We start from the raw sequence: 23,088 nt of genomic DNA, 5'->3' as shown, positions 1-23,088 counted from the left end.
TCTAGTCAAAAAATAAAAGGCTGAAATGAAAATTTTAGTCTGGTCTGGTTAGTGCATTTCATACTCAACCAAACATTTCTGGGATGCTTAATAAATAGTTAAGGATGGTCCCTCTTATCAAAACTATTTAAGACATTACAAAGAACAATGGACACACTATCATTTATTATTTATCACCTAAATGTTTTCAGTGTGAATAACATTTTGTTCTTAAACGTTCTCCAGGGCTAGATAGTATATCTAGCATTGAAAACCTATTTGGGGAGATTATTAATATTATTAACTTTTGAATAAAGAAATTTCTACATATGAATGTGTATTATTCTTACTTTAAACATATTTCTGTCACTCATTTCCTGTTTCAGTTAATGGCATCACCATCCTACTTACATACCAGGCTGGAAGTATTAGTGATCTTCATTACTTTTCTCTCCCTTACCTCCAATCCATTTGGTTACCTAGTCCTGTATGTCTACAGTTTTTTGTGTACCCATCTATCCATTTATTCCCATGGGCACTGCCTGAGATGACGCCCTCTTCACCTGATCTCTAATCTTTTGCCTCTCTAGTATTTCACACTGCTTCCTGAAATATACGCCTGACCATTTCACTGCTCTTGAATGGCTTTCATTCCTAATGGAATTAGGCATTGAGTCCTAATGCCTTACTGTGAAATCTCATCATGGCTGTATCCCATCCTGACTCTTCTTCCATCAGACTAGACTTTAAAACTTTATACAGAAACTCTGCACTATTTTTGTACTTTTGCTGTTCCTTCTACTTCGAAATATCCCTGTTTCTTCCTGTAGAAATCCTAAACACATGCCATTTTCTTCATGAATCTCTTTAATTATTCCAGTCAGATTTAATATCCCTCTTGTATATACATTCATAATACCTGGGCTAAACCTTTTTCTTTTACATCCTTGACATTTTATTTTGAATTGTAGTTCATTGTGTATATACATTTCTTTCGTACGATCATGACTTGTTGTCAGTGGAGACTATATAGAACACAGTCACACCTTAATAACTTTGCATGTAGTAGTAGTCTTAGCTTTCAACTTTTACTGGAATTTTATAATTGATTGAGCAAGTCAGTTTCATGAATTGATTCATCTTCCTACTGCAACTAAAAAAATGACTAGAAAGAATAATTTTGTTTCATAGGTGGTAAAAACTCAGGAAAAAGTTGCTATCTTTGGATGTGTTTCCTGAAATCAGCAATGTAGATAGAAATGGATTCTTCTATTGTCTGTAGTAAACTATTCTAAACATTTAAAAATTTTAAGTATGTGTTCTACCTGTATTCTTTCCTATGAAACTGTTGTAGGACATTAATAAAGGCTGACAGAATTCAAAACTTCCCTTAGTTTGTTCCATTCTTCTAGCCTTCCCACCAGCTGCTCTTTATAATTTAGAAGTGCCTGCTCTGTGTCAGGCACAATTCTAGGTGCTAGAGATACAGCTGTAAACAAACGTAGTTTGTTTTCTAGTTTCAGGAAACAGTCATGTAAAGAAAGCAAATATATACAGTATAGCAGATTAAGAATTGTACAAAATACTAAGAAATACAGAAAATCTATTTCTATATGATTGTCAGAGTCTGGGCTAAATTGCTTGCTTTGAGTTTAAATATCTATTTAAATCCTTGCTTGTCTATCACATTCCTTGCCTATGCTAATTTTGTTTAGGGTTTGTATTGAATATTTTAGGTTCCAAATTACATAGCAATATATAAATATTAAACCTAAATAGAACTTATTAAACTTAGATATAATTTTGAAGTGAATGTTATTCATGCTAAATAATATATAAGTTCTTAGAAAATCATAAAAATCAAATTTTTAAAATTTTAATAATTTTTCAGCATTAGGGCATTATATTTAAATGCTAATTTAAAAAACTTTAGAAAATGAACCATCATTTTTCACTTGTGTGAAACTAAGTTTTTTTTACATATATGGTAGTTTGCTTAAATCAGGGTATACACAGGCATCATATTTAGTCAAATGAACAATTTATTTCCATCGGGTACCAGTTAATCTTACATGTTTGCTAATCTTAAATGACTATCACATCACTTGGCTTTAAAAGTTCTCTGTGCTCTCCCTAGGGTAGCTTATTTCCTGCTCTTCCCAAGCTATAGCAAAAAATGTCTATCATTGCCTGTGCTACCCTGCCAACTGACCTAAGAGAAACTCCTTTCCCTATAGTCCTTGCTACGTGAGTAGTAAACCATGCCAGCTTTTTATCCCTACCCACTGATCCCCAGTTAATTAGATCAGAGGGAACCCTGAACAATGATTGCTCATCCATAGTCTAAACAGGTATTTGTGACATGGTTTGATGTAACCGGCTCTGCTCAGGCAGAGCCTATGGTTTTGGGTTGAGATAGATTCTTTTCAGGATTTTCAACTTATTGATGTAGGGAAGCTGCCAGATGGTGATGAGCATTGTAGCTGAGAGGTCACATAGAGCTTGCATTAGACTAGTAATTATGTGGATCATGTGTATATTGCAGAATTGGTTTTCTGGGAAGAAGAGACTAGAACTAAGGTGTTGGGGGGGTGGTTGGGGGGTGCACATGTGTCTGTGTGCGAGTTTGCATGTATGTGAGCGAGAATAATAACGGTTCCTGATGGTTTCATAAGCCCTGAAAGGCCCAGCCTGGCCTCCTCACTGTCCTACAGACCTACCATGCTCATTCCCAACTCTGTGCATTTGCCTAAGTTAGTCTCCCTATCTTTGGTCTTTCTTGAATAGTACCACCAGGTTAGTGTTCCTTAAAATCTCCTGATAATGATATTTATCGGGCCAAAAATCATTAATGGTTTCTGTATTACCTTTGTGATAAAGTTTAAGTTCCTTAGTTATGTATATATGATCTTTTTACTCTGCTTCCTAAGATGTTTTGTCTAAAAGAACAAAGCCCATTTAGTTTGGTATTTTAGTGTAACAGGTCATGGTGAAAGTCCATAGCTCTATTCTTTTGGTCATTTGTCTCTAGGAACTTTACTGAGAATATCAGTTAGACTGAGAGCCCCATAGTCATTTGTTGCAGAAGAAAAGAGAAATGGCTCTCTGGTTGAAACATGAGCTGCCAGAGGCATGTCTCTACATTTTGAATGTAGGTGAATAGTGGTGCATTCAGGGGCTACTGCCCCTGGTGGAAGAATTTTATGAGTCCAGCCTTCCCTATCCAGCTTCTTGCCAGTCGACAGGCAGTCTGTCTGATGCTTAACCTGACAATGTTGCCAAACTGTCCAGTAACCCTTTCTTTGAGTTTTAAATTCTAAATGTTTTTATTGATCAGAAAGAAATAGCCCTTTAGAGATCATTTAAGTTTTGCTTTGAAAGCCCTGACCACCACAGTGCCAACAGAATTGACTTATAGTGTGGTTGGTTAAACTGGCATTCGTTTGGGAATTTTTCAGAACTCCAAGTTTTATGGGTCAGCATTCAGCCTTATCCTCTAATTTGAAAAAGATGTGAAGAATAGCAACATATAACTCTTGGCAAGATACAAAATGCAATGATTTCCCCTCCTTATCATGGCCTTTATCTTTTAAAGGTTATCTATTAAAATCTTAACTCTTTACTCTAGAATTCAAGGTCTCTCACAATTTTTTCCCATCTGCATTCCATTCCTTCTCTAAAGGAATTCTCTTTTTTAGCTAAGCAAGTCTATCCATTCTCCTTCCTCCCCACAACATGCCAGGCATATTTCTCCCTCAGTGTCTTTGCACATAACGTTTGCCTAGCCTTAAATATCCTCTCTCCTATCTCTAGCTTGCAAGGCCCAGCATAATATTTACTTCCTCAAATCAAAATAATATAAATTATATATCAGCATCAATAAATACTTTAAAAATAAATGACTCCTCTTTTCACTGACAGAAGGCATATGCACTGTGAATTTATAGTTATCCTAGGTGACTGAGCATTTTGCAAATAAAAATTTCAGGGGTGTCACGCAAAAATGAAGTTTCTAGAAATTTTGAAATAACAAAGATTGGTCAACACCGGGCCCACTTTTCTACAAATAAGAGGTTGGAGCTGAGAAATTATTATCCCTTTAAATGATACTTGTATTCACCACTTTAATCCCACCACTCCTTACTCTCTCCCCATATTGCCCCAGCCTGCTTTGGGTCTCTACTTGGCCCTCTGCCCCATAGGCAATTGAATTTAAGATGATGGCTATGGAGATACCCAAGGAAAATGAAAGGATAGTCTTCTAAGAAGAAAGGAGAGATTATCAAGGTCTTTGATAGTCTCTGTCTTAACAGCTAGGAAGGTCACTTCATATTTACCTCCTACCTCCTAATTGACAATAATCAGCGAAAATAACTCAGAAAGTAAGGATATTTAATCATGGGAAAGTTACCAAGAAATGAAATACCTTTCAGAAAGTAATGTTCTGACCTTAGCTCAGAATAGGGAGTAATCACTAAGAAGGCTGTCTGAGGGGGCTTCCCTGGTGGCGCAGTGGTTGAGAATCTGCCTGCTAATGCAGGGAACATGGGTTTGAGCCCTGGTCTGGGAGGATCCCATATGCCACGGAGCAACTAGGCCCATGAGCCACAACTACTGAGCCTGCGTGTCTGGAGCGTGTGCTCCGCAAAAAGAGAGGCCGCGATGAAGAGCGGCCCCCGCTTGCCACAACTAGAGAAAGCCCTCGCACAGAAACGAAGACCCAACACAGCAAAAATAAATAAACTTTTTATTAAAAAAAAAAAGAAGAAGGCTGTCTAAGACTTGACATCACTTTTAGGATCCATTTGCTCCAAAGGGTGAGCCCTTTGGGACAATAGAATGGAAGCAAAGCTTTCAAAACAGCTAATATACCGGAGGTAGGGATTCATTTTGGCCTTAAGTGTAGTTACTGTCCCTTTTCTCATCTGCCTTCCTATAAACATTTTGATTAGGCAATAATAGTTGGTATTTGTCCAATGTTTTAAATAAGTTCTTTTATTATGTTGCCTCATTTAAATTTCCTAAAACCCCTACAAAGTGGGATACAATGGATGAAGAACGTCAGGCTCCGGGAGTTTAACTGAATTACCTAAGTTCACATGAATATTAAGTGATAGAATTGGAAGTAGATCCTAGATCTTGAGATTTCTGGTCTTGTGCTCTGTAATTTTATACTGTCTGGGTCTTCATTATCTTCCTATGAATGATCTCATCCTGCTTTTGTATGTGTTACCAAAGGACGGGGCAATGACGCTAAGTCCGTAGCAAGGAGACAGTGATGTGAGAAATGAATTTTACTGAGACAGCCTCTTATAATTTATTCAGTCTTCTTTACCTCCTTGAGTAAACTACCTGGAAAGTGGCTAACGGTTTTCTCAGAACGTCAAAAGTCTTTTTCTTTTTTTTGACCATACCACACGGCTCGTAGGATCTTAGTTCCCTGACCAGGGATTGAACCCAGGCCCTTGTTAGTGAAAGCACAGAGTCCTAACCACTAGACCCCCAGGGAATTCCTGAATGTCAGAAGTCTTGATCTACATGTCTACTATAGATCAAAAATATTGATCTACATGATCTAGTGAAATTGCCTTTTAAATTGTTTTAATTTATGGCCTTTTTTTCCTGTTAGAATGTTAGCTTCTCAAGGGCAGAGACTCCATCTTGCTTACCACTGAATCCTCAGTGTTTAGAACTATACCTAGCAGATATAAGACAGTCAATAAGTATCTCATGCCTAATTCACTGACTTAGTGTTTTAATGTCTTTACATTGAGAACCTGCTGCCCCCAGTCAAATGTTGGTTGTTTTTCTGAAATCCACTTTTTCCTTTAGGTCTGACATGGGTGGTCAGCCCTGTGAAGGAGTGTGGACATTGACCTAGAGCAGCTTGGAGTTGAAACAATTATGTTTATGTGATAAAAGTCTCTGAGTCACATGGCAAATGGGTTTTTCTTTGTATACCTTTTCTCTCAATGCTGCTTGTATTTGATCCTTTGTAGCCATCAATACTTTCAAGCCCCTTCAGTTCTGAAGTGTCCTGTGTTGTCTGTCTATACCATGAAGTGGGAGAGGTTGGGAAGCATTGCTTTATTGGATTACAAGCAGAGTCTAAGATTCTGGACTTCAGCAAGAGGTCTTCTACATGGTAAGAGTTTTGTGATAATGCAGGCGAGGGAAATACACAGACATGTTTGTAACAGAGCATCAGCAAGTCTGCTGTTTCCAAGAACAGAAAGCACAAAAATCCAGATTCTGAAAGGTTAAGAAGGGCTTACTGTTTAGTCCTGAGACTTCGCCAGTTTCTTCATGGTTGAGCCTAGCCTTTTCTAATTCCTAATGTTTGAATCCATTGGGTGGTCTTGTTTAATAAAGACTACTATTAAGAAGGGAAGAGAGGGCAAATAGTGTGCCTGATCCTTGCAGGGAGAAAAAAAGTATGTTGAAAGAGCACAGAGCTCTCAGGATGTTAAGTAACACTGTACTTTGGGCTTGTCATAGCCTGAAGCAGTTGGTGCTGTTTCCCAATGTGAGCTCTTTTTTGTTTCACCAGGACAATGTTAGGTCCCAGGAGTCTTTCACGTGACTGTTTGTCACTATTAAGAGCCAAGTGCCTGTTCTGAAGAAAACAGAGCTGTAGTTAAAGTGTTCAGGAGAACTCCTTTTGAAGTGTCAGGGGACAGGATGTGTGTAACAGGGTAGGAAGAGAGGCTAACATTTATTGAGAGTCTGTTTCACACAAGACAGTGCTGGGTACTTGCATATGTGCTATCTTATTTAATCTTTATAACAGTCCTATAAGATTAATTCTATTTTTCCATTTTCTAGATTTGGAAACCAAAACTTAAGAAAATTAGATGACTTTCCCAATGTTACACAGCTTTTAATAGTGGAGCCATATCTAAATCTGAATTGTCTTAACTCTCAAACCAATGATTTTTTCCCCTTCATGATATTGCTTTGGATTCCATGTATGATGATGGAGAAGTCTCATTTCTTGATCTTCCTATAGAGGGAGAGGGAAACAGTATAAAATAGTGGAATTTACATGCATTTACATATTCCTTTCTAACCTTAACTTTCAAAATGTTTTAAATATACTGAACTTTTAAACATAATACTGAGTAAGGTCTTAATGGGTGATGCAGTGGAGTGGCTGAGAAGTACTTTTCTCCCTAAATTTAAAGATGTTTGCAAAAGTATATATTACTTTCTGGAAATTTCCAATTATGAGCCATTAGGTCCTAAAGAACAGAGGTTAATAGTGACCTTCAGGGTATAGCATCATCATTGTCATATGTTTAGACTTAACTCCGGTTGAGAATTCCCATTTCTAAAACAGTTCATTTTAATCTAAGTATTTCTTGAAGGCAGACTCAGACTTAGGGCCTCTGTCCTATAAATGACAGAATTACTGGAAGTTCTGTCTTAAAGTTCATACTATATATTTTTACTCTTCATTGATGAAAATAAAGACTTCGCATTAAAATTTTCTTTTGAGACTTCCCTGGCGGTCCAGTGGTTAGACTTCACGCTTCCACTGCAGGGGCCGTGGATTTGATCCCTGGTCGGGGAGCTAAGATCCCACATGCCATGCGGTACCGTCAAAAGAAAATAGATAAATAAAATAAAATTTTATTTTATCTTTTCATACTACAGATGTAAACCCTCATTTCGGCACAATAATGAGAACCTAATTTTCCGTTTGCTTTGCTAGAGGCCCCTCCTCACAGATTGAAATGTGGGGCACAGAAATTTACTTGTTTGTTTCATTTTATTTTTCTTCCCCCTAGGGATCATTTGACTTTCATTTGAAGTTCTAATTGACATAGGGGGAAAAACAGAAAAATGGTGAAATATTTGAGATAGTAACATAGAAAAATACCAATTAAATTCGATTCCAAATCTCAAAAGTGGATTTGTATTTCTGTACTTTGAAGAATTGGTTCAGCTACTATAATCTTTTTTTGTTGTTTTGTTTTAATCTCTGACATAGAGTGATTTAACATAAATAGAATAATTTTATCGGTGTCTTCTAAGAGAAGGTGGGGAGAATGAGATTATTGTACTAAAACAATAGATTGGAAATGCTCTGCACACAAGCTCCCTTGTCCTCTTGCTATGGGCAAGGGAATTACGGAAGTGAAGTAAGAATGGTATGTTAACTGTGGGCTTCCAGATTTTTCAGTGTTATTGTTGAAGATTAAAATTTGACTATAAGAAAATTGCTTGATTTGGCTGTTCTCTTTTTTCTTAGAACTGACAGTAATGAGTTGACAGGAAGGGATAGGCTTTGCACCTGAGCTCCTGACCCTGCTTTTAGTCATGGTATTCATTAGCACTCCCCTAAACAAGTTCACATTCTTGGCAGCTCTAACCTGGAGTCAATAGAGATGCTGCTTAATCAACCAATATTATTTTAATGTTGCTGGGGTATGAGATACTGTGGTAAAATCAGAGAATGTAAGATACAGTTTACCCCACCCCATCTGTGGTAAGTTGCCTTGGATGCATTATCTCATTAATTCTTCACAGCAACACTATCCCTTAAATCTGTTAAAAATCATCATTTTACAGATTAGGAATTTAAAACTTAGCCAGCCACACAGCTAGAAATAGTGAAGTTTTAATTTAGGTTTGGATTTAAGCTTGTATGACTTCAGAACCCATGTTCACTAATCACTGGGGGTAGGAACTAGGGAATAGATAGGCATTTGCACGTATATAGAATCTCATTATGAGGAAACATCAGACAAACCCAAGTTAACATTCTGTAAAATAACTAACATATTCTTCAAAAATGTCAAGATCAAGAAACACAAGACAGGTTGACTGAGAAACTATTCTAGATTAAAGGAGACTAAAGATGCATGACATCTAAATGCAATCAATGTGTGATTGTGGGTTTGATTTGGAAGCAGGAAAAAAAAACTTCATAAAGGACATTACTGAGGTATTTGATAAAATTTGAATGTAGACTGGGTTAGATAGTAGTGTTTATCAATATTATATAACCGTGACTATATACGAAAATGTCTTGTCTTTAGGAAATATACACTAAAATTTTTAGGATAAAAGGGCATGACATTCCCTATTTACTCTCACGTGGTTGTGAGAGAGAGGGAATGACAAAGAAAATGTGGCAAAGTATAAATAATTGAATAAATGGTGAATCTGGGGAAAGAGTATAGGAGAGTCATATTTTTGTCATTTTTTTGTATACTTGAAATGATGTAATGAAAAATTTTAAATGCCTTATATTCTATAAATGTGGCTAAAATTCTTCAGAAACCTTCAAAACACAACTGGGGCCAGGAGATGAGGACCATATTCTATTCATGCTTCCTCCATTGGCAAAGAACTTGCCAAACCAAGTTGAGGAGGTAAACATAGACTGTTATTTTGAAGGGGAAACATAAGTCATACTGTCAAGATGTTTTTCTTATATCTCCTTTGGGGACATACCTCTCTTTTCTTCAAAATAGTTCATTGTTTTCGCTGATATTTTTGTCCCATTTCTTTGGCCCCTCTTAGATAGTTCATATTTCTGACTTACTGACATAATCTTGGATAGAGTGCTAAATATGTTCTTTTTAACAAAAGAATAAACTACAAAGTAGAGTAAACACTATTTTTACTAATTATTTATGTTCGTTTATTTTTATCTTAAACAGTGTATATGCCGTCTACATTCTCTCAGTTTTAGGTGGTTTTTAGTCAAGCCTTGATTACATATGAGTGAACTATGCTGTTTCGGGCATTATCAGGGGCACGCTTTTCCTTCAGCCCACCCAGTCCTGTTTACCCTTGCCTTGGCCAGAGAACAGATGTGGGCAAAATATGAAGGATGTTAAAGGTTTAAACTCATAATTTAATATATTTTTCTCTTTTTCCCAATACTTTTTCATTCGCTTTCCTTTTTAAAAAAATTGAGATATGACATATAACATTATATCAGTTTCAGATGTACAACATAATGATTTGTTATTTTTATATATTGCAAAATGATCATATTTATCTTTTTGTTTTCCGAAAGGGCTTTTAAATGCTGATGTGATTTTTTTCAAGATGAATAATTTGGTGTTCCTGGGTTAGATAACAAGGCAGAACTGGGAATTCCTTCTGATTATAGATGGAAAGAACTCCAGGGTTAAGCAGGTATTTTGGTTCTACTGGCTGTGATCTGGGAGAAGGAGTCTCAGTCAAGGAGGTCCACACGTTAGTCAATAGAACAACAAAAGCAAATGTCACCTCCCACTTCTGGTGATCGGGACAAGTAACTATATATACTGTTGAATCCTCCCTCCCTCCCCCTGCTGCCACACACACACAGAAAGAGAGAGGGACTAAAAGGCCATCTTGCTTCAGAATAAGAACTCAGTCTCTTTATAATATGTCTCTGCATAGTAACTTTGGGTTATCGTACTATCAACACTCAGCTTTCCTTTGAGTCTGTTAAAGTTAACTTAATCATAGATCATAGACTAACTTTCACATGTGGGTACTTAGTGACTATAAATAATGGTGTTTATGTTATTATATATGAATGTGAGTCAGGATTGTGAAATGGTTAAGTGCTTGGACTCTGAAGCCAGACAGACCTGGGTTTAAAACTGGCTCTGCCACTTATTACCTGTGTGGCCTTAAACAAGTTGCTCATCTTTCCTTATCTGTAAAATGGGATAAAGTTCTCCTCACCAATGTGAAATAATACATGTAAAGCACTTAGTGTTATGCCTGGCATTTTTATATCTTTGATAAATGTTAGCCATTGTTAGTTATCATTGCTATTAATATTATTATCATTAGTGTAATATCAGTATCCGCTTACATTTGCTAATGTCTTCAGATTTATCACACTTTTCCCATAATCTCTCCTACTCCTGCCTTCCAGGCTGACTTCTTTTTAATTGAGACATTTCATTTTTTAGGTGTTTCATTTTCCCCCAGGGTTCAGAGATGATCCTTGTATCCCCCTCAATCTCTTCTATTCCCTCCACTACTTCCAAAGCCTGCTGAATGAATGGTGACAAAGTAAGAAATTCTCTTTCTTCGCCAGTTAGGACCTGACTACCTGTTCTGTCTTTTGCAAAGGGCTGAACTTTTAATCCTAGTTTCTAGAACTGTGGGCAATATTAAGCAAATGAGGCCTTACTTTCTTTTCCTCCATAAATTGGATCAGAAGTATATCAAAACCCATAATATCCATTGCATTATCTGAAGAAGTCTTCCTGCTGAATATAGCTAAAAAGATGTGATTTTGGGTCAGATGGACAAAGTCTGTCACTTCTACAGTTGTTCGAAGTACCTTACCTTTGGCTTGGTCTCTACTTAGTTACAGGGTCGTTCTAAGGATCAGATGAGGTAGGTCATGCATGTGAAAGGGCTTTCTAAACTGTAAAACACCATGTTAATATGACGGATGATTATTGTGTATGAACAAAGGCCCCAGCAACCTATGTGATGCCAGAATTCAACCCTAGACAATAAAGATGCAATCTCCTCTCTTTCTGCCACCTCCAGAAGTTTTCAGTAAGCTATTTAAGCTAGAGAGGCTAGTGACTAACTTCATGCAATGACCACAAATCCTTTCTTCTTCCCTCATCCCCATATTCTCTTACAGAATGTTACGCCAGATTCTGAGTCAGTCTTCAGAGCTGGACTTTGGGATACAGCGTGGCAAGCAAGGTACTTAATAGGATCTAGGAGTGAGGATTAGGAAAGATTTCTTTTGTGCCATTTTCCAACCCCCTTCCTGGCAGCCCCTATTGATTAAATGACATTTCAAAGTCGAGTTCAGTAAGGATGAGGCCAGATATGGCTTCTGCCAAACTGGGCTGGCAGATCTGAGCAGTCAGCAGATAGCTTGTGTGTGTGTGTGTGTTTCTTGTTTCTGGATTATTAGAAATTCTTTTCTGTACGATATGAACAGCAAATCTAGACTCGTGTGAGATCATCATCATCATCATCATCATAACCGCACTTAGGGGATGCCTGATAACACAGTACACTCCAAGCACTGGGGATTATTATGAACTGAATTGTGTCCCCCACAAATTCAAATGTTAAAATGAAGGTTCCAACGTCCAGTGCCTCAGAGTGTTACTGTATTTGGAGTTAGTTGGAAATCCGACAAAATTAATCCCCATTCTCCACAACATTGCCAAAAAAAAAAAAAAAAAAAAATTCAGCCAAAACTTCTTCTCCCTAAATCAGCGTTTTCTGAATTCAAACGTCCTCTTATCCTTAGTCATTTCAGCCTTTGCCCTCCTTACATAAAGAAGGGCCAAGGGAAATGCTGCTTTATAACTATGCCTATTTCTTCTTAATTGTACTATCATGAATGACTTAAAAGAAACCACATTGAGAAAGCTGGGAATAGATAGATGGTGCTATTGGCAGAGCAATGGCATTAGCCTCTAATTAGACGTCCTCTAGTTGTCTTCTTCCCCTGCCAAGGATTTTGTCATTCATTGCCACACTCTTGTCTTTTTATTGGACATATTAAGGTGTTTCCCCCATTTTAATCTCTAGGTTATCAAGAACCCCTTAGAAAGCAAGTGCCATTGCATACTTTGTTCCTGCCTAACTAATGGTATTGCTTAAATGAGCTACTCTGGATAAGGTGGGGTTTTTTGTTTGTTTTTTAATCTTCTCTATTCCTTTCATGTAAATATATTTTAGTTTGTTTGTCAAAGTTGTTTGCAAATGAGTTTGCTCTGGAATGTACCTCATCAGGAATGATGAAGGGCCCCAATGTGAACTTCAAACTAAAATTAGCAACACTCTTTCTCATGTGCTAAAGAGTTTTGTCATTTGGTTTCTCTAAAATTTAAGTGAAATTTCTCCTTCCTTCAGTGTGATTTGCCTTTTCAGCTGTCTAGCAGTTGTTGCTCTGATTCTTTGTCCATTGTCACGTGGAAACTAGTTCTACTTAGCCAAAATTCTGTATTATTTCCTAAAGATCAAACCACAGCACCTAAAACTAGTTTTTTACCCAAATATTTTTCAGCCACAGTTTTTCAAAATAGAGAAAATCTTAACAGCTGAATATTAAATCCAGCTGAAAATGAAAAGTTGTAAAATGAAGTAGAGCACAATATTTTGTAGAAATCAGCCAATGATCTAATTGTATTGAGCTTTTAGTGTTTATATAACTTGGCTCCATTTTATTTTCCTTTTTGGGTATTTCTAAAATACTAAATGTGTAAGTCTTGATGCTTATATAAATCAGTACAAAATCGGGTATTTCTAATTAGTTCCCATTCTACTCTGTTAAATCTACACTAATCAGGTTTGAAAGTGTCCATATTGAGGGTCAGATGTAGGTGTTAGTGGGCAATGGATTGAATCAAAGAGCTGGGAATTCTGGGCTTCATGTAAGTGGGGCTAGTCTCTGGGTTTCTTTTGGTTTGAGTGGTAAAATGAAGATTGATGTGGTACCTTTACCTTTCACTATACACTGAAGAGGAGCAGATATGTGTCAGCCTGCTTTGAAATCTTTGGAGGAAGAAGAATAGTGATAGTCTTGGTTTAGCAGTACAGAATTTGGCCAATGAAAGAACCACTCATTCTTGCAAGGTCAAAACTATTTTCTCCCTTTCAGAAACAAGTCAGGTTGCCTGGGCCAAAATACATTTTCCTTTTGACCACACATTGGCAGGACAGGCATGTCCAGTTTTCTTCTAGGTCATAGCTCTAGATTTTTTCCAGCTAAGAAATATTCAACCAAAAGAATCTCAGGGTCCTGTTCTTGGCCTATTCCCACTTTCTCTCTTCTTAGAAATTCAAACAACTTTGAGTGGACAGTGTTCTTGGGATCTCATTGCCTTGTTGGGTCACAGGCCCTGAGCCTGCAGATGAAAATGAAAGCACCCCAGCAGAAGGATGTGTGTGTGTTTGTGTGTGTGTAAATTCAGCCTTTGGATTTCATTGAGATTGTCTTGCTAATGCCCCTTTATAAGGTTCACTAGGTTTTCCTGGTGCCTAGTGACCCGGGTGATCAGGTGATTAGAAAGGCACGGAGAGTATGGATCTGGGATCTGACTAGCTTAAGATACTTCATCTATGGATCTGTGCATCTGATATGGGTTATGTGATAAGGAGAAGGATTTGCCTTTGGTATTTTCCTACTTTTATGTTTTATGCCCTACCTATTCATCCCATTTCCCCCAGTCCCTCTTAATAGTAGGTACCCTATGATTTAGGGCAGGCTACTTGGGTTCATCCTTTCTGGAGGAAAATAAATCTCTTGATTTAAGTTGTAGAAAGCTGTTAATGACTTTTTTGTATTACCTCTCCTGGGAGTATTTCTGTTTTAAAGACATTATCTAGGCTGAGAACAGTAGTCCTGGTTACTAAAGGAAGGGAAATATTTGGGATAAGAAGAACTTTCTGGCTTAAATTGCTACCATATGGGTATGATTTTCAAAAGTAGTTATGTGAAGTCACAGTTAAAGTTCCTCTAATTTCCTTTTCTATAAAACTTTTTGCAGAGCTGCTGTGATTTAGTCATACTAACCAGTTTAAATTTCACTTCCTTTTCCCATCTTGTAGAAATACTTAAAAGATGGACCAAAAAGGAGGAGGAAGTCAAGCAGCAGAGACCCAGATAATAGGTTTCTGAATAATGAAGATCTGATGTTATTTTATTTAAAATTTTTGCCACTTTATATAAAACCTGTGTGCGCCACTTGGAAAGTTGAAGTTCGGTGCCTCAGATTTGTTTAGCAGTAACTTATATCTGTGGTAGATCTGAAACTCCCTGATACCTAATGTCTGTTTTCTCCCTTGAGTTTCTAGTTAGCTGATTAAAAATTCATGTTTTCTCATAAAGTTTATCTTTTAATGTAATAAGAATTTGTGAGAGTCGGGACTTTTTAATTTTTTTAAGCACTTTAAACTCCTATTGTCAGGTTGTCCTCACAAAAGTGTTTTGAAATGCCTGAATGACATCACCAGAAAACTCAGTAATTGTTATCCAGTGATGGTTAATGCTTTTATACTACACTGGTAATACTCTCTCTTCTTCTAGGAGATTGCAGGAATATGGATAAATACTTCCTCTAGAAGCTGCTCCAGCTCTGAAAGTACCATGTCTTAGTCCCACATATGGTCTTAGCACATTATGGACATCTGTTGAGTTTTGGGGTGAATCATTTTAATTTAGTTGCTTGGTCATTAAGTTTCAGTCGTAGCTTCCAAAAGAGTCTGATTTTAGTATTTTCTGATCTTCAGTAGCATAATTTGCTTCGTGATTTACAGTATAATTTTTTTTTCCCTTTTGGAAAATTGCTTTATCATGCTTTTTACACAGTAGATGTAGGACTTGTCAGCTATTATATTTGAAATGAGGATTTCCTCAGGATTAAAAATGGCCTGAGTAAGGACCATTGGTTGTAATTATGTATTGCTAAAAATGTTCATTGAAAGATTAAAAAACATTATAAATCACAAGTTTTCTTTTGGAAAGTATTGTTTTAAGCTACAGCATAAGCTATCCATTGCTTTAGATATAGGGTATAAGAACAGGTTGTAGAGATGAGGCCATGTGTCTGGTATCAAGACCCTTGATGCAAATTCTTCATGAAATGTCATCTCACACGGTTGTTGTTACTATTATTCTTTTTCTTCTTTTTTAATATCAAAATGCTGTTATAATTTTAATATCAAATGATAGAAAAAATTAAATACTGGTTCTGGTTCATACTATCATATTTATCACTTAGAGGGCAGCCTTTCTGCCAACTTAGTCATGATAAAAATTCTTGCTGTGCTCATCTTTGGAGTTTGTATTTGGTGATTATGTACTTTCACAGTCTGAAGAAACTCCTGTTTATACTGAAATAGTGATTGAGGCCAGAAGTAAAGTAGGAAATAAAGAAATGATACCCTTACATAGAAAATACTGGAAATGGCAGAGGAGAAGGAGTTGGGGGTAAGAGAATAAATGTCCTGACCTCTGTCTTCTCTTGTCAGAACCCAACTGTAAGCCAGAGAACAAAGGAATGACAATCTTATAGGACCTGGAACAAGGCAGAGAAAGGTGGAGAATGGCTATGAAAAGACAAGTAGAGAATAATCAGCACAGTTTTCAGGGAACTATAACATTTTAATTTTGGATAAGTGGTCCCTTATGAAGTAACTTGGAGGATTCTTTGCCAAGAGAAGCTATTTTGAGGTCTCCTGAAAGAGTTAGGAGCAGTATTGGTATAATTCTGAGAAAGCTGCAGTAAGTATGGGATTGAGTGGCGAACACAGATTTACTCATGAAGCTGTTTTAAACTTTTCTTGTGGGCAATGTTCAAAGCCTTTGGGTATCTTATTTATTATGTAATTGATCTTCAGGACACTATTGCCAATTTTGACCTTTGCCATACATTCTCTTTCTCTCTCCAGAAGACACAGAGTGGCAGAGCTGCAGCTCAGAGGGTTAATTTAAGTTTAGGAAAGGACAGCCCAAACAGAAGGATAGGCTTCATGGCTAAAAGTTTGTGCTCAGCCAAGAGTCCCTTTGTGTCAATAAATGAAGCCAAAAGAAGAATTGGAATAGCCTTATGAAAGCTGGTCACCTGTATGTGGCCTTCTGAATCAGTATTGGTTAGCAGGATCCTAAGGCATCCTTTGGCACTCTCATCCTCCATCCCCCAACTTTAGAATTTTTAAGAGGCCACAACATGTTAGAATTTGCCAAAGTTGTATTCTAATCTAAATATGACCAATAATTTGGGGATAAAGCTTTATGGAAACTGCATGGGAAATAATACAGAAGATAGGCTATAAGATTTCTATTTTTTCTTATGTTCAGTTTATTCTAAATGGTTCTATTTAGGTATTTATTAAGTCATAGTCCTTTTTATTTTCTATCTTTAGCATTTTGTCACTGTAGTATTGTTTTGCCAAAGAATTGGTCAGGGTATGCTTCTGGACCTAGATAAGGAAGTCATTTAAATGGACAGTACACACAGAGAGGTTATTTAATAGTATGTAGATGGAGAAACCAAACATTTGCTTAATAACAGCCTTCAAATTTTATATAAAATAATAATCAATTATACTCTCTGACCCTGTTGGGAAACAAGTTTAAGCTAAACCATTAAAGATTTAGGTTTGACAAGTAAGAGTTTCCTGAAGAATGTCAGAGTGGTTACCTGGGAAAGGAGTTCCTTAGGAACATGTAAGATGTCCTTCCCTAGAAGTCATTAAAAGCTAGCTAGGAAAAAAAAAAAAAAAAAGCTAGCTAGTTTTTTTTTTGTTGTTAGTTTGGAGAGGGTGGCCTCTCAAAGGTCTCTTCTTAGGATTTTATGAATGTTTAGCTTTTGTACTTGGAAAGAATATTTGAATATTTTACCTTTGCTTTCTTTTCTAATTTGGAATAGTTACTTAAACCCTTGAATTTAGTACACTGCCATACTCACTGTGATCACAAAGTACATATTCTTAATAATGATGCACCTGCTTTTTCACCTGATAACCATTTTCTGGCTCTATCCCATGATGTATCTGAACTCTGCTAAGAAGCAGGTTCTAACTCTTGACTCAGATATTTAAGTACAGGAATTTAGTCTTATCATCGCTCAGTATGACCAGATCAAGATGGGTGACTTTGAGAAAAAAATCAAGTGTTTCAGATTGCTCTTGTACTTTCTGCGTCTGGCTTGAAAAGCATCACCTGCATTTCTAAAGATATTTTCAAGTGTTTTAGATGTATTTTCTGTAGGGCACCCCAGCCAAATGCAAAATTTGAACAAAGCTCCACCTGTTAAGCCCCAGTTTAAAGGCCCCTGAATTCCTGATAAAAAAAATATATATATATATATATATATATATTTTTTTTTTTTTTTTTTGGCGGTACACGGGCCTCTCACTGCTGTGGCCTCTCCCGTTGCGGAGCACAGGCTCCGGACGCGCAGGCTCAGCGGCCATGGCTCACGGGACCAGCCGCTCCGCGGCATGTGGGATCTTCCCGGACCGGGGCACGAACCCGTGTCCCCTACGTCGGCAGGCGGACTCTCAACCACTGCGCCACCAGGGAAGCCCCTGATAAAATATTTTGATGACATAACTAGATGAAGCTAGGCCTTGATAATATAGTTTCAGGTAAACTGTTTCTTCAAGAGTAATGTATGGTTACATGTGTCTTTCTAAGACTGTTAGTGTGCATTGTTTCCAGGGGAGAGAGTTGAAGGTTGGGAGTGTGTGGAAAATATTTGTTTAACTTTGGACTCTGTTTAGCCTGTTTTTTCTCTCTAGTATTTGATTCCCCTTAAAAGTAAACCAAGCTTCATTAATACTTAGAGGTCCAATCAAAGATAATTTGAATACTGAAACTTATAACCAATTAATGACCTTCAGTCAAAAAAGACCCTGGCTATTTATTAATAAACTTTGCTCAGGTTTTCCTATCTCTATGCACATCGTCCTTGATAGGCTCTTCCCATATAAATGGAAATCGAGGTGATTTATTATTGTAACTGACTGTATCTCACTGAGGTGAAACATGGATTACCTCATCTTTTCTGCCAGTTTCTTAAATGTATATGTTAGACTCTGGTAATTATTAGTTTCTAGACCATTGTTCCAAAGGCCAAATATTTTTAAATGTTTTAAAGTTGGGCTAAAGAGCTCAATAAAACTGAATGAAGAATAAGAGGCTTTCAAATCTGAGACCTGTTCTTAATTTAGCCAAGTGAAGTACCTAATTTGCCATACATTTGCTCTTATTTCCAAAAGGAGATAACCCTGCCTGTAGCTCAAACACAGGAGCATCTTTCTTTTTTTTAATTGGTTTTTGCTTTCGACTAAATGAAAACCTGGCAGTTTCTAAGCTCACATATGAGACTATACCCCTTTCCTATTTAAATACATGTTTGAGGAAAAAGTTCCTTGTAGCCAGGGAAAGCTGCTTTTCCTCCCTTTGAAAGACTCTCATCTGAGAGGCCCCTTCTTCCCCCTCTGTACTTGTTTCTCCTGGGTGATGTTCAGTGCCATCAGTATAGACACAGCACAGCAGCTCACCAACAGCAAAGGTACTTTTACAAAGTCAGATCCTGAAGGTTCTTCTAGCTGATGACAGAGTGACTCCCTCCCTCTGAAGATGCTTATTGGTCTTCCTTTGCCTGCCACTTTGAATGGGGGTGGGGAATGCCATGTATTTAGAAAGGAAAATATAGAGAAAAGAACATTGATCTGGTGACTGTGCCATCAACAAACAGGGATAATAGGCATGTCATTTAACATGCCTGGGGCCTCAATTTCATAACCTGAAAAACAAGGTAAGTTGGGTTATATGGTCTCTAAGAATTCATACTGCTCTAAAATTACATGGTTATTGTTCTTTGGGATCTTGAATATGGTCACTCTTAAAATCCTATACTTTTGGGCTTCCCTGGTGGCGCAGTGGTTGAGAGTCCGCCTGCCGATGCAGGGGACATTGGTTCGTGCCCCGGTCCGGGAAGATCCCACATGCCGTGGAGCGGCTGGGCCCGTGAGCCATGGCCGCTGAGCCTGTGCACCCGGAGCCTGTGCTCCGCAACGAGAGAGGCCACAACAGTGAGAGGCCTGCGTACCGCAAAACAAAAACAAAAAAAAAAAACAAAAAACAAAAAAACCTATACTTTTCCCTTGTCTCTCAAGACAGTGTGGACCTAGCATTTGTCCAGTGTTACATGAAATTTCTGTCACCACACTTTAAAGGCCTTTTCCTTTGATTTCTACCTAATTTGGGGTTGATTGATCCTAACAGTTATTGAGAGGAATGTTTTTGAGGGAAATCTTGGGAGAGTTGGCTTGTAGCAAGTGGAAAGGCCTCAGAAATGTTTAAGGCTGTTTCAAGATCTGGTTATCTTTCAATTATCTGGTTGATGTTTCCCAAGCAACTTGTTCACAGCTTGTCACAATTTCTAGTATAACCACTAAATCCAAGGTAGCCCAATTCCGAGGCAAACACAGAGCCAATCTAAATCCTCCTTCCATTGTTTTTATTACAGGGTGCTATGGAGACAGCATGGACTTTGGAGTCAGCCAGAGCTGGGAGTTCACAATCTGACTCTGTCTTTTTCTGATTTTGTGATACAGGTTAACCTCCCTGTGTCTTAGAGTCATCATCTATAAAACAGCAATACTTAAGTACTTACCTTAAAAATTGTTATGGGATTAAATGTGATGACAGACAAGAAGAGCTTCTCATGTGCCTCTTAAAGAGAACACCAGACATTTGTATACCTCTTTAGCATTTATGAAACACCTCATAGAAGTAGTTTCATTTAGGGTGTTGTGTGGATAAAATATCATTTAGGTATTGAGGCCTGAGTCAGGCTTGCTGGGTAGGGGCCCTGGGCTTTGGAGCTAGGTCACACCAGATCCAGAGCCTTGGCTATCTTGAGGGTCTTGTCTAAAATATCCTTTTATATCTTCCAGGAATCTGAATTTCTGTGTTTGGAGTTTGATGAGGTCAAGGTCACCGAAGTCCTGAAGAAGCTCTCAGAGGTAGAAGAAAGTATCAGCACACTGATGCAGCCAGCCTAGCTGAAGATGGAGCTGTTGAAGCAAAGGTGTTCATGATCCCTCCCCAGGGACCTGCTTTTTTAAAAAAAAAAAAAATCTTATTCCCCCAATAGTATTAAATCCTCAAGTTCAAATCTTGCCTGCCTCAGCTTACTGCGATTTCTTTCTCTCTTCCTTTCATTTACTCTTATAGTTGATCTACTGCAGACGTTCTTATACTTCAGCATACAGAGGCACTCAGAAAAGCATTTTTTTTAAAAAAAGGCCTTAAGGACCTTATCCACAGAGACTTGGATTCAGTAGGACTGGGGTGGGATCAGCTTTAGAAACCCTTGCTATGGTGGCTTATTCCTGGGTAGGCTTATAGGAATTTATACATGATAAATCATGTATAAATTTGGTCAAGGCTGACCAAATATGGCCTGAGCTGAGGCCTAGAGGAGCCTGCCTAACCTAGAAGAGGTTTACTGACCTTAGTAAGACATGAGATGCTTCTGGAACTGATTGAGGCATTTGTATTAGTTCTGCTTAAATCTTGGGGGGTCTGGTTTGATCTGAGCTACTGAGAAACTTGGGCTTTTCTGGAACCTAGAACTAAATTGGCCTTATCATAAAGGGTCTCCCTTCACTTATCTCAAGTCAGGATTGTGGGAAGGGAAAATGTCTCTTGAAGTGATGTGAGGTCTTTACCTCAGAAAATTTTACCTAAGTCATCAAATAAAACTTTTTCAAGACAATTTCTTCAAGAAAACTAGCATAAAAACTAGGTCCTGGGAATTCCCTGGTGGCGTGGTGGTTAAGGATCTGCCTGCCAACGCGGGGGACATGGGTTCAAGCCCTGGTCCGGGAAGATCCCACATGCCGTGGAGCAACTAAGCCCGTGTGCCACAACTACTGAGCCTGCGCTCTGGAGCCCGCGAGCCACAACTACTGAGCCTGTGAGCCACAGCTACTCAAGCCCGCGCCCCTAGAGCCCTTGCTCTGCAACAAAGAGAAGCCACTGCCATGAGAAGCCTGTGCACTGCAACAAAGAATAGTCCCCGCTTGCCGCAACTAGAGAAAGCCCGCGTGCAGCAACGAACACCCAACGTACCCAATAAATAAATAAACAAACAAACTAGGTCCTGGTAGAGAAGTTATACCAAACACCAAGAATATTCTAAGAGGAGGAACTGTCAACTAGTACATTGAGGCTATGGTCCTTGTTGAACAGGTTTTGTCATCTGACACTGATAACATTTAGAAACTTCAGTTGCCTTTGGGATGTAATGTGTCCCAAAAATGTAGTGCTCTTGGTCTGTGGTTACAGCATATGTCAGTTCTAATGAGTTTATTCCAGGGCAGTAATAATTCCTCTTCTGTTAAGCATTTTCTCCTAAATCAGTTTAAAGACATTTTAGGAGCTTTTCCAAAACCCAAGCAGAAAATTTGGCTTCCTCCCTGATTAAAACCATCCCAGCAGTTAGCAGACAATAACCAGAAAGTTTTAAATGTAGCCCCTGTGGACCCTTCAGAAAACATCTTGAAACAGTATGGTAAATAGATTCAGAAAAGGCGCGTGGTTTGGCGAAAGAACTATTAAAACTTGCTTTCTGTTCTCAGGGCTACTGTCACGTGATCCAGGAGAATTTAGATAATGTCTCCTGCTGTAAAATGGAGGAAAAGAATATCTCATCAGATAATGGGATTCCAGATGTCACTGAAAGGAAGAACTGTAGCTACCATGTTAGTATTGAGTCACATTTCCAATGAAAGTCTATGGAGGCCTGAAGGAACAGTCCATGGGCCCACAGGGAGAGGGCATCATTGTTGTGGTTTGAAGCTCTATTTAGGTCATTCTGTGAAAGTAATAGCCACAAAAGTGGACATGGGCTTTTTTATTATATCCCCAAACCCTAGGTCATTGGTAAAACTGTGAATGCATACTGAATTTTTCAGAATAATGATAATAATAATAAAAGAAACTGGTTGCTGAAGGTGGGCCCCATATTTAACACTAAACACTTTTGAATGCAGGTGGTTTCAGACAGGGTGTGTTTGCATGTGTTTTATGTTTACTGGTGATTTTTTACTTTCTGATTGCCAAGGGAGTATTATGTTTATTATAGTCTATTGTGAAAATATAGTACTCACTAAGAAGAGTTAAATGACCCATCAACCTAATATACAGAGATAACAAAAAGAAGACTAGGACTAGAAGAAGAGTTGACTTTCCCTGAATAAATTCCTGGAAGTGGAGCACATGGGTTTTTTGGGTTTTTTTATTATTATTATTATTGAGGTATAGTTGATGTACAGAGCACACAGTTTTTAAGACTTTGATAAACATTACAAATTGCTCTCCAAAAAGGTTAATATCAGTTTGTATTACCTCTAAGAAAGTATGCGACTAAATCATTCCCTTTCTTGCCTATTGGATATTATCTGCTTTTTGTATTTTCTGGTACTGACCTGTTTTTGTAAATTTTTGCAAAGGGCACTTACTTATACTAGGACACCTTCCTGGGGATGGGGCAAGCATGGAGAAAGGACCAGGAAAGGAGAAAACTGGCATAAGGGTCCCAGCAGACCCCACTAGGTTTCCTACCTCTATAACCCTAGGTTAAA

General features: G+C 37.9%; 1 protein-coding gene across 2 annotated transcripts in view; it reads left to right on the top strand.

Annotated features, from left to right (window-relative positions):
* COMMD1 (copper metabolism domain containing 1) overlaps positions 1-20,619 on the top strand; it is a 150,862-nt gene extending 130,243 nt beyond the window's left edge. For both annotated transcript variants that reach the window (XM_060168761.1, XM_060168762.1), the window contains one exon: positions 20,395-20,619. In XM_060168761.1, coding sequence (XP_060024744.1) covers positions 20,395-20,502 — 108 coding nt within the window. In that variant the 3' untranslated portion in view covers positions 20,503-20,619. The remainder of the gene's footprint in view (positions 1-20,394) is intronic.
* Positions 20,620-23,088: the final 2,469 nt, after the last annotated feature.

Source organism: Lagenorhynchus albirostris, chromosome 13 (assembly GCF_949774975.1).
Source record: "Lagenorhynchus albirostris chromosome 13, mLagAlb1.1, whole genome shotgun sequence".
Classification (NCBI taxonomy): Eukaryota; Metazoa; Chordata; class Mammalia; order Artiodactyla; family Delphinidae; genus Lagenorhynchus; species Lagenorhynchus albirostris.
The sequence above is the reverse complement of the archived record's forward strand: the minus strand, read 5'-3'. Positions and strand labels throughout refer to the sequence as shown.